Source organism: Plecotus auritus (genome assembly GCF_963455305.1).
Source record: "Plecotus auritus genome assembly, chromosome: 10".
In the NCBI taxonomy this organism is placed as follows: Eukaryota; Metazoa; Chordata; class Mammalia; order Chiroptera; family Vespertilionidae; genus Plecotus; species Plecotus auritus.
This window is the reverse complement of record NC_137785.1, coordinates 41711076-41722429: the sequence shown is the minus strand read 5'-3', so window position 1 is coordinate 41722429 and position 11354 is coordinate 41711076. Positions and strand designations below refer to the sequence as shown.

The 11354-nt window shown below is 42.4% G+C and overlaps 1 protein-coding gene across 2 annotated transcripts in view; it reads right to left on the bottom strand.

Moving 5' to 3' along the window:
* Window positions 1–2005: 2005 nt before the first annotated feature.
* The window catches only part of KARS1 (lysyl-tRNA synthetase 1), a 17413-nt gene continuing 8064 nt past the window's right edge, over window positions 2006–11354 (bottom strand). For both annotated transcript variants that reach the window (XM_080645647.1, XM_080645646.1), the window contains 11 exons: window positions 10199–10292; window positions 9409–9595; window positions 9205–9330; window positions 6879–6998; window positions 5496–5658; window positions 4972–5145; window positions 4738–4823; window positions 4393–4478; window positions 3689–3815; window positions 2843–2986; window positions 2006–2283 (listed from right to left, as the gene is read on the bottom strand). In XM_080645647.1, the coding sequence (XP_080501773.1) occupies window positions 2188–2283; window positions 2843–2986; window positions 3689–3815; window positions 4393–4478; window positions 4738–4823; window positions 4972–5145; window positions 5496–5658; window positions 6879–6998; window positions 9205–9330; window positions 9409–9595; window positions 10199–10292 (1403 nt within the window). In that variant the 3' untranslated portion in view covers window positions 2006–2187. The remainder of the gene's footprint in view (window positions 2284–2842; window positions 2987–3688; window positions 3816–4392; window positions 4479–4737; window positions 4824–4971; window positions 5146–5495; window positions 5659–6878; window positions 6999–9204; window positions 9331–9408; window positions 9596–10198; window positions 10293–11354) is intronic.

Below are 11354 nucleotides of genomic sequence, written 5' to 3'. Positions count from 1 at the left end.
TCCTGGAGCCTATGCTTAACTAACAGCAAGAGGTGTAGGTGCTCACCACTCTCTGAAGTTATTCCTACTTAGGTAACTGCATGCTTAGATCATTTTATCAGTAGACTGGCACCTCTCAAACCAGGATGCTTGCCATTTTGCTGATGTACAGAAGATAAGTCCTTTGTTATATGACCCATTAGAAAAAAAGGTCCCCCAGAAGCCTCCCTGTGCCAGGGATCAGGGACTCCATTATAACAGCAGTCTCTCAGCTGTACCCTTATCATTCTTGAGTTGAGCTGAAAATAAGAAAAATTCAGACTGCAGTAGGTCCTCGGGTTACGTCGGAGATCCATTCCTACGGCATGACGTAATGCGATTTTCGCCTAAGTCGGAACACCCTACATAAGCACCTACGTCACTCACATGGAGCACATACACAGCAGTAATGAAGTGAAACAGTAAAAAAAATTTAAAAGAAAGATAACAATTCCTGACCTTTACTTGTGGTAAATAAATAATAAAAAACACAAAGCACATATGTACATACGTCGAAATGACCTTTTTTTTTTTTTAATGGGAGATGGCGACGTAACCAAGAAACAACATACGTCAAGTCCAATGTAACCCAAGGACTGCCTGTATTCAACATGCTGCTATCCCCATCCATCTTCTAACAGGCATGTCAAACTTAACCAAATACTCACTCTTCCGTTTCAACCTGCCCTTCCTGTTTTATCCATCTCAGTAAATATAGGGCAACTCTACTTTTCAGTTGTTTATACCCAAATCCTTGAAATCATCTTAGGCTTTCTCACAAATCCACTTTCAATCAGCAAATTTTGCTGATCTCAGGAACACAGGCAGAGTCCAATGACTTGTAACCACCTTTATTACCTTAAACCACACAAGTCTAAGCCATCATCTCTCCGCATCCCACTGAAATAGTGCAAGTGGTCTCCCTACTTTGCACTCTTGTCCTCCACATGCTAACTAGATCTTTTAAAAATAATCATCTGCTCTGCCCAGCCAGAGTGACTCAGTGGCTGAGCATTTACCCATGAACCAGGAAGTCACAGGTTGATTCCTGGTCAGGGCACATGCCCAGGTTGCGGGCTCAATCTCCAGTTGGACGTGTGCCAGAGGCAGCCAGTTGGTGATTCTCTTGTCATTGATGTTTCTCTCTTCCTTCCTCTCCCAAATCAATTAAAAAACATACCACATATTAAGAAAATAAAAACATTCCTTTGTTCAAATCCCAATGGCTTTCCATCTCATTTATAAACCACTCCTCTGCACAGCTTATGGGGGGCGGGGGAGGGGGCTGTGAGATCTGGCCCTTCACTGACCTTCATTAGTTCTCCAGTCACATCAGAACCTTTGATCTTCCTAAATGTGGTCCTCTAGTCTGGATTACTCTTCTCTCAGATCTCCAGATCTCTTAGTTACCTAGATATTCTCTGATCACATATATAAAATAGCACTGTCCCCATCTACCTCTAAAATAGCACCTGTCTCCTTACTCTGCTTTATTTTTCTTCTTAGTATGTACTTCTACCAGAAATAATATATACTTGTCTCTTAATTTTCTGTTCACCCAATCTCCACCCCTAAGTAAAGAATATAAATTCTATGAAAGCAGGGACTTGGCTTTTGTTCACTGCTGTGTTCCTAATCCCTTAGACCAGTGGTCGGCAAACTCACTAGTCAACAGAGCCAAATATCAACAGTACAATTGAAATTTCTTTTGAGAGCCACATTTTTTAAACTTAAACTTCTTCTAATGCCACTTCTTCAAAATAGACTCGCCCAGGCCGTGGTATTTTGTGGAAGAGCCACACTCAAGGGGCCAAAGAGCCACATGTGGCTCGCAAGCAGCAGTTTGCCAACCACGGCCTTAGACCAATGCCTGGAAGACATTAATATAAATTTGTTGAATAAAGCAGTATAATTCTAAACCTTCTTTAGGCCAGCAACCTGAGAAAAAAGTGGACATTCCAAAGGTAAAAGAGTGATGAGGCAGGAATAGAGACAAATGGTTTATTTGGTAACAAGAAGTAAAAGAGGAATTCTTATTTCCTTTTCTCTCTGTGGTTACTGAACTGCAATAGTCAAGTGGATAGCAACATACAGGAATTCCCTTGCAGTCCTTGATCTTCTGCAATAGTGCAAAGATGCCTGAGTTCTGTGACTTGCAATTACTATTTTCTAGACAGAAGTGCCAGCTGTTGTGCCTTCCACTGTATCAACAGTTACATTTTCCTTCTTGTCTTCAGGTTTCATGGCAGGAAACAGAAGTACTTCCTACAGAAGATAAAATGCATTTTGAAGCTAAGAAACACTCTTTTTTTTTCCCACAGCTCTCCACCCATTCCTTTTGCCTCTGGTTATTGTTACAACCCAAACCCAGAGATCCCTACTTCCCAGCTGAAAAGACAGATGTGTTCTTTAACTCAGTTCCTTTCCATTATAGAGGATGGAAAAGAATACAAACATGCACTGCACTGCCCAGGGCACAATGTCAAAGGAACCAATAAACGTGGGAGTTCTCTGAGAGTTTGATTTCCTCATCTATAAAAATGGACTAACAATAGTTTCTACACCGCAAAGGGCTGACTTAAGTTAAATGAGATAATGCATAGCATGTCTCTGGGATCCTCAAGAAATGCAGCAATTAGTATTCCTTCTGCCTCAAATCCTGTAAGGTTACATGCTCTGATCTTCTGCCCATGGCGTTACATATAACTCCTTTGCCCGCTCCTTCCTCCAGCCCAAAGCACACTCTTATTCTCCAGGCCCAACATGCCCAGGTCTGACCCAATGGAGCGCTTCAGGGTGGTGTGCACATGGAGGGCTGCTGTACCTTGATGTTATTGGAGTCTGTGAGAAACATGGTGACTCGGTCAATACCCATGCCCCAGCCAGCTGTGGGGGGCAGCCCGTATTCCAGGGCAGTGCAGAAGTTTTCATCTATGAACATGGCCTCATCATCGCCAGCGGCCTTGGCCTAGAAGAGAAAAGAACCATACAGGGACACTGTTCTGGGCTGCATCATCTCTGTGCCTGAGTCAGCATGTAAGACACTCAAGAGGATGACCATTACAGGGATGCTCTGGACACCCAGCACTCACTGGGAATGGGGTTTCCTAGTAACTCTAGGATGGAGCCTGGAGGTCAGAACTGAAATCTACCTCAGAACACATGCAAATTTCTCTGAAATGAAAACAGCTCCACTGCTTGGGGGTCTGCAAGCCCCGTGAGACTGATTTTCAGAGACTCTGATGATTCCCAAGAGTCCTCCTCTCATTTCCTAAAACTGCCTGTCAGTGGCAATGTTCGTTCAGGCAGCCTGTGAGGGCTTTGTCTGCATTAATCTTTATCTGCCTCTCACCCCCAGTCACTTCAATAAATGTACCATCTGAGAAAAATTACATTCTTGTTAGGCAAATGTATTTTTAAGACAAGTGTCACACTCCCTACAGAGATAATTATGCCTAAAGCTCCTCTTATGTAGAAATTCTAGGGCTCAACTAGTTAAGTTCTCCATCTTAAAATGTGAGTTCCTCTAGTGAAGCCAGTGGCTTTATCCTTCATTTCTGCTGAAGTCACCAAGAGATGCAAACAATGACACAGACCAGGGTTCAAGCTGATTTCCTGGTGAGTATGGGCACTGATGAAATATATGCCTCTGCTCCCTCTCTTCCCTTACCTTGGCCTGTTCTTCGAAAAGCTGCCGTTGCTTCATGGGGTCATTCAGCTCAGTGTAGGCATTGCATATTTCCTTCTTCATGACAAAAAGCTCAAAGCGCTCAGTCAGACCCTCTTTAGAGCGGTGCCTAGGGACAAGAGACCAAAGGGGACGTTCACTAATAATCTACCATCTGGTACGAATATGAGTTCCTGAATTCCAGACGACTCAAAAGTTACTGAAGCCTGCACGCATTCTCAGCACCAAATCATTTGGTACAATAGTGAGGACGGTTACACAAGGAGACAAGGAAGCTCTATCTTCATAACCTGTGTGGTAGACTGCCACTCTGAACCACACTTCCTATAGTCCCTATTGCATAGACTCTGGGCTGCCCATAGGACTTGCTTGGTCAATGGAACAGCAGAGGCTTGATATGTGTTTGCACACTGGGGCTTATCCTTTGAGAGTGCTTCCTCTTAGAACCCAGCTGCCAAATAAGAGTCCAGGCTACATGTCAGAGAGGTGCACGTGGAGAAGCAAGGTGCCCTGGCAGAGTTCCTAGTTGAAAAAAACCACCTGAGTTACCCTAGCCAACACTACGTAGAACAGAGAGATTTCCCAATGAACTCATGAAATGTTGAGAATTAATAAGCTATTTTATGCTACTAAGTTCTAGGGATGTTATGAAGCAATAGGTAACTGACACATGCTGTATATCTTACCATTTTGCCAAAGGGCTCATTATCTGAGGGTGGTCACAGATGAATGTAGGATTGATGCAAGTCACTTCCAGGAACTCCCCAACAAGCTTAGTGAGAAAGAAAAGCAGAGCTAGAGATCTTTCTGAATGGCATTTTGATGGTCCCAGGCTAGGTGGAAGAGGATCAGTCTCCACCCATACCAACTCTTCAAGGGCCAAGAATTAACTGAGATACCATCCATAACTATTTTGCAGAATTTAATATAGCAAGATTTGTTAATTCTTTTATGTCTAGTTCACCTTCATAAGGAACAGGGGGCTGGTTACCACCGGATGAAGCAATGTACTAACGTGGATGGCCTTTCACCTTATCTAGGAGCCTGGCTGTAGTCCGAGGTGGAGGGCATTCCACACCTTTTGTCACACAGATATCATCAAGAATTTTGCGAGTTTCTGTAATACAAATGGATGAGTTAGGACAGAAGACATCACACTTCTCTAGTAAGAAGGTATATAAAGTGTGAAATGCTCGCCCCAACATTATCTAATTCAGAACTAAACAGAAATGAGGGGCATACAATGGAGGAGTGCATCACTCTACCTTCCGTTTCGAAGAGGTTCGTTTCTGGCAGCTTCACGCCCAGGGCTTTCTCAAGCTCTTGTACCATGCTGATTTTCCGAAATGGTGGGGTGAAGTCAATCTCATAGGCTTGGCCCTCTGGGCCATCTGGATGGTAGGTGACCTTATAACTGCCTGTAATGTGCTTTACCATCCCTGGGAAAGAAATACCATTTATTATTATTTTTAATATTATTATTTTTTAAATATGTTTTTATTGATTTCAGAGAGGAAGGGAGAGAGAGAAACATCCATGAGGAGAGAACATCCTGGATCGGCTGCCTCCTGCACACCCCACACTAGTGATCCAGCCCACAACCCAGGCATGTGCCCTTGACCGGGAGTCGAACCCGTGACCTCCTGGTTCCTAGGTCCACGCTCAACCACTGAGCCACGCCGGCCAGGCAAGAAATACCATTTAAAGAGGACCAATGGGAAGTCCTCCTGAAAGCAGCACACCAGCCCCTCAGACTGATATGAAAGACAAAACAAGCGGGAGGGGTCACCTGAAATCATCTTCTCTGTGATTTCCATGAGATCTCGATAGTCTGCGTAGGCCATGTAGAACTCACAGGTGGTGAACTCAGGATTGTGAGTCATGTCAATTCCTTCATTCCGGAACTGGCGTCCAATTTCATAAACCCGGTCAATGCCACCAACCACCAGCATCTAACAATAAAATATATGACGTGGTCATGGTGGCTAATCTTGTCTTAATGGCTCTGAAAAGTTTCAGCCTATAAAAGCTGTGGTTTTTACAGCTCAGGCATTATCTCAGGTCCCTACCTAAATGCCGAGCACCCTACTCTCTAGGTCTTTGTACTCTCTTTAGTGGATAGTCATCACAAATTATTTTGGCTGCCAAGGACCTCTGAATCCTGTTCCTTTGTCTGGGTGTCCCCCGTATCTTGTGTGAACCTCCCCAAGAAAGAAGCCTCTCTTGGGGTTAGGATGCAGATACATGACCACAGCTCCCCACCAATCAGACACCACTGTGAGGCTTCAACTAGGAAGCTATTGAAAGAAGATGTAGGTATTGCATGGAATTCCTTCTGGCCAAGGGCGCCAGAGAGATCTAGCTTTTAGAAGTAGTAACTGCAGAGGGTCCTAGGAGCAGTGACCTGTGCCTAGTGCCAGGGTTATGACCTTACAGGTTTCCCAGGGGATGACCTTACAGCGGATTCAGAAACCTCAGCATGTGGTTTCCAAGCCTGATTTTTTGATCCCCCTGAAAACTGTGAGCATCCTCATATATTTTAATACATTTTTCTTTTGCTTAAACTAGTTGTAAGAGATTTTGTTGTCTGCAACTAAGAATCCTGAATGATAAGTCTTCAGTATTTACTTTGGTGATTTGAAGGTAGTTATTTCAAACTTCTAGAGAGAGATTAAGTTCTCTTTTCTTCAAACCACTAAAATCAGATCTAATTCAAGGAGAACTATAAACTATAATGGAAACCAAAGTAGGGTAGGAAGACCTGTACACCTAGGAAAGATCCCTTTGCCTCTAACCCAGGGGTGGGCAAACTTTTTGACTCGAGGGCCACAATGGTTTCTTAAACTGGACCGGAGGGCCAGAACAAAAGCATGGATGGAGTGTTTGTGTGAACTAATATAAATTCAAAGTAAAGGAGCGGAGGGGAGAGCAAGAGAACCGGATAGAACAGCCGAACGGGCCGTAGTTTGCCCACGGCTGCTCTAACCTGTAATGTTCTACCGATCTCGTAGAGAAATTCTGTAAGTTTAACCCTCACAAGCCTGAAAAATTAGAATATTCTCCCAGCTGTTCTACCCTCACTATTCCTCTTATTTCTAACTGCATCTGTCCAGTCAATGGCTTTCCAGCATTCTGCTTCTCTAAGGCAACAAGGCATCCTCTTCTTGATTACCTTATGGTAGAGTTCTGGAGCAATTCTCATGTATAAATTCATGTCCAGCTCATTGTGGTAGGTGATAAAAGGCTTTGCCACAGCTCCCCCTGGGATGATGTTCATCATGGGAGTTTCAATCTAAAGGACAGGGAGAAACATTTAGTTCTCAGGGGTGTCAAACCAGAGGCATTGGGGAAAGTTCATGTTCTATCCCTAAGTAAAAGTTAAGTTCAATAGTAATGTGCAAGTACTTGACAAAAAAGTAGAGGCAGCTTAATTTGCAAATACCAAACACCATTAACATAGTACAACAGTTCCTTGTATAACATTTCGTTAATGTTAGTTATAACATTTAAATGCCACAGAAACTTAACTCTTAATATCAATCAGCCTTAATATCAACGGTAAAATTGATTTCATTATGTTGTTTTGTTTAAAGTTGCAGAATCTATGGATGATGTTTAGGGAGGATTTACTGTACCATACACTTTCACAAGCTGTTAAGTGGGAATCTAAATGGGGAACAGCCTTTCTTGAGTGTAATATATTAAATTTTATAGAATTTATTAAAAATTTAATTGCTAAAAAAAAAAAAGAAAAAGGGCCAAAAAATTAAAAAAATGTAACTGCTTGTATCCTTTGACTTAGTTATTCCATTTCTAGAAATTCATCCTACAGACACACTTGCATATAGATGTATTATAGAATTATATATCTGAAACCTGAATTTTATTAACCTACTAGAGGCCCGGTGCATGAATTCATGCATGGGTGGGGTCCAGCCAGCCACTGGCCAGTCTGGGGAAGGGAGGAGGGAGCCCCCCCGACACAGGAGGATGGCCGGCAGCCCCGCCCCCATTGGGCCTGTTGGCCAGTCGCAGTGCGTGTCACAGCGACCAGTTGTTCCAGTTGCTTGGCTTTTATATATATAGATGTTACCCCAATAAATCCAATTAAAAACAAAAAAGAAACACTTGCACATGAGCACAAAGATGTTCACTGAAACATTATAGAAGAAAAGCAGAAACTTAGAGAAAGAGACACATGCAAAGGGTTCCAGAATATATTAGGTGGGGGAAAAAAACCCAAACAGGTCCATCATAATATATATAATGTGACTTCACTTATGTTTAATGAAAAAATAAAACTCCTGCCCAGCTGACATGGCTCAGTGGTTGGAGTGTTGACCAGGAGGTCACGGTTTGATTCCCGGTCATGGCAAATGTTGGGGTTGCGGGCTCCATCCTGTGTGGGGCGTGCAGGAGGCGATCAATGATTCTCTCTCATCACTGATGTTTCTCTCTCTCCCTCTCCTTCTCCCTTCCTCTCTGAAATCAATACAAATATATGAAAAAAAAACAAAACAAAAACAAAAACAAAAACCTCCCAAAATGTCTACCACATCTGCAACATGCATAGCTAAATATGTATGTACACATAGTAAATGGAGGGGAATTAGTTGGGAGAAATAAAAGGGGACTTTCAGTTTTGCTTCTATTTACTTTTAAAAAATATATATATTTTATTGATTTTTTACAGAGAGGAAGGGAGAGGGATAGAGAGAAACATCGATGAGAGAGAAACATCGAACAGCTGCCTCCTGCACACTCCCCACTGGGTATGTGCCTGCAACCAAGATACATGCCCTTGACCGGAATCGAACCTGGGACCCTTCAGTCCACAGGCCGATGCTCTAGCCCAGGCGTCCTCAAACTACGGCCCGCGGGCCACATGCGGCCTGCCGAGGACATTTATCCGGCCCGCCAGGTGCCGCTGCATGTCCTGCTTAGCAGCCAACTTGTCCCGGGCCCACAGTGCACATAGGAATTTGTTCATAGTTTTTTTTTTAAACTATAGTCCGGCCCTCCAACGGTCTGAGGGACAGTGAACTGGCCCCCTGTTTAAAAAGTTTGAGGACCCCTGCTAGCCACTGAGCCAAACTGGTTAGGGCTTCTATTTACTTCTTTATTGTTTGAACATTCACTCACCTTTCTCTTGCAATTAGAAAACATGTTTTAAAATGTTTTTCCTAAAAAAAATTTTTAATTTAAATAAATTAAAAACAATTTTGCTACAGAAAAGCAAAATGAGTTGATAACACACTGAATGTGGTATAATTACTGTTTGAATGGTATCATTACTACACTTTGTCCTTTATCTAGGAAACCAGGTCCTTCCTAATCAGGGTACTAAGAAAACAAGGTAGTACAAAGATGCTGACAAGAAAGGGAACTTTTCATTGAGCATGAAGGATACTGACACAAGATATGCCTTGGAAAAGGGAAGGGAAGGAACATTAAGAGGCAAGCATAGCAAGGCAGCCTATTTAAGAACTCTCCATTACCTCTAGGAATCCCAACTCATCCAAGAAACTTCTTATATATGTGATGATCTTAGAGCGGATGATAAATTTCTGTCTCACAAAGTCATTCAGGATCAAGTCCAAGTATCTTTGACGATATCGTGTTTCCTAAACCAAAAGCAACAGAGATCACTAACACGTCTGATTCAATGGTATGATAGACCACAGTTGCTCACGAGAGCTTACCTTGTCTTTGAGGCCAAAGTGAAGATGAGGTAACATATGCAAGCAAGGAGACAGCAGTGTGATCTCATAGGGAATAATGCTCAGCTCACCCTTCTTGGTTTTCCCAGGATTACCCTGAACTCCAATTATGTCTCCCCGACGTAGTTTGTTATTGATACGAATAAATTCTTCTTCTGATTTATAATTCCTGAGTAAAAGGAAAATGTGATTCAGTATACAATATTCCAAATTAAAACTGACAAAAAACAAACAAAAAACCTGACCACTGGCTTACTCTGGAAACCTCAATAAACTGTTAATGCCTAGTTAATGTGAGCCCAAGAAAAATCTCAGATTCAAGATCAACTATTAATAAAATAAAGAGTATTATCTTTTGCTCTAGCTGGTTTGGCTCAGTGGATAGAGCGTCTGCCTGTGGTCTGAAGGGTCCCAGGTTAGATTCTGATCAAGAGCACATGCCAGGGTTGCGGGCTCAATCCCCAATAGGGGGCGTGCAGGAGGCTGCAGATCAATGATTCTCTCTCATCATTGATGTTTCTCTCTCTCCCTCTCTGAAATCAATTAAAATAAATTTTAAAAAAGTGTTATCTTTTAACTGCTACACAACCCAAAGAGCATTCATTACTCTCCAGGTGATCACATGGTCTTTTTATTCTCTCTTCAGCTTTTTTTACCCAACCATATCCTACTTCTTCTAACCAAGGGGAAAAGAAGACCACACGGGACTTTGTCCCCAACTGTGTTGTTCTGGTCCATCCTAGAAATCATGTAATTGGATGTTTCAATATACCTAGAATTGGCCATGACTTGCAACTTGACACCCTCTCCTCGAAGGTCATAGAAGATGAGCTTTCCTCCAGAAGCTCTTTTGGCATGGATCCTTCCTAGAAAAAGAAGAGCAAGAATATTGACTGATAGAACCAGAAGCCATTTCATGATGTCAGTGCTAAAAAAGCTCCCTCTGCATTTTTGTGTATCTGGGCACAACATAATTCAGAACAATTTGATTTTAGCCATAGGCTTAAATCCTGCCTTTGTCTTCAGGACAATGTTGGATGCCCATTCCAACCAGTTCAAGATGTGCAGGAAGATCTGACTTTAAAGATGTTCACTGAATTCACGAAAGATGGCAATGTTGGTGGCAGCATAGATTTTTTTGGATCATCCTGAATTCTCACAAATAATAAGGCAAATCACCAACAGTTCTTCTATGTGGGGAGCAATGGGGTGTCCAATGGGTCTGAAAACTGACAATCTCCCAAATAGTCATAGGTATTCACTGGAAAATGTGGCAGGCTAAATGGAAGATAGCAGCCGAAACTGGAAGGGAGTCTGCCCACTGCGAGTGAGTACAATGGGCTGCATTAAAGTCTAGAGCAGTGGTTCCCAATCTTTTTTTGGCTATGCCCCACCTAAGCATCTCTAAAATCCTGATGCCCCCCTTTGACATATAATTCTTATTATTCAAAAAGTGAACTCCTATTTATGTGGAGGAAGCCTAAAAGGCCATTAACTTGGTCTAAACAAGCTTCCAAAGAACATGGCATCCATGAAAGAGAAAAATAAAAGAATGAAAGGACAGTTGAAGTACTGAGGAAGAAATCACTAAGAAATTGTTAAAAAAATAATATGAAGTGGTATGAAAAAATAGCAAGTAAAGTTTCAAAACATATAATAGAGAACTGAAATGCATAAATATGTCACAATATATATTTATACTAGAGGCCCGGTGCATGAAATTCGTGCACATGTAGGGTCCCTAGGTCTGGCCGGCAATCAGGGCTGATCAGGGACTTCCTTCGTTTCGTGCCACCCCCTGGTGGTCAGTGCACATAGTGAGCAATTGGTCTCCCAGTAGAACTCCCACGGGACTTTGCATATTAGGCTTTTATATATGTAGACACTGTATATGAGCCCCCTAGAACCATAAGAAATGTAAAATATAA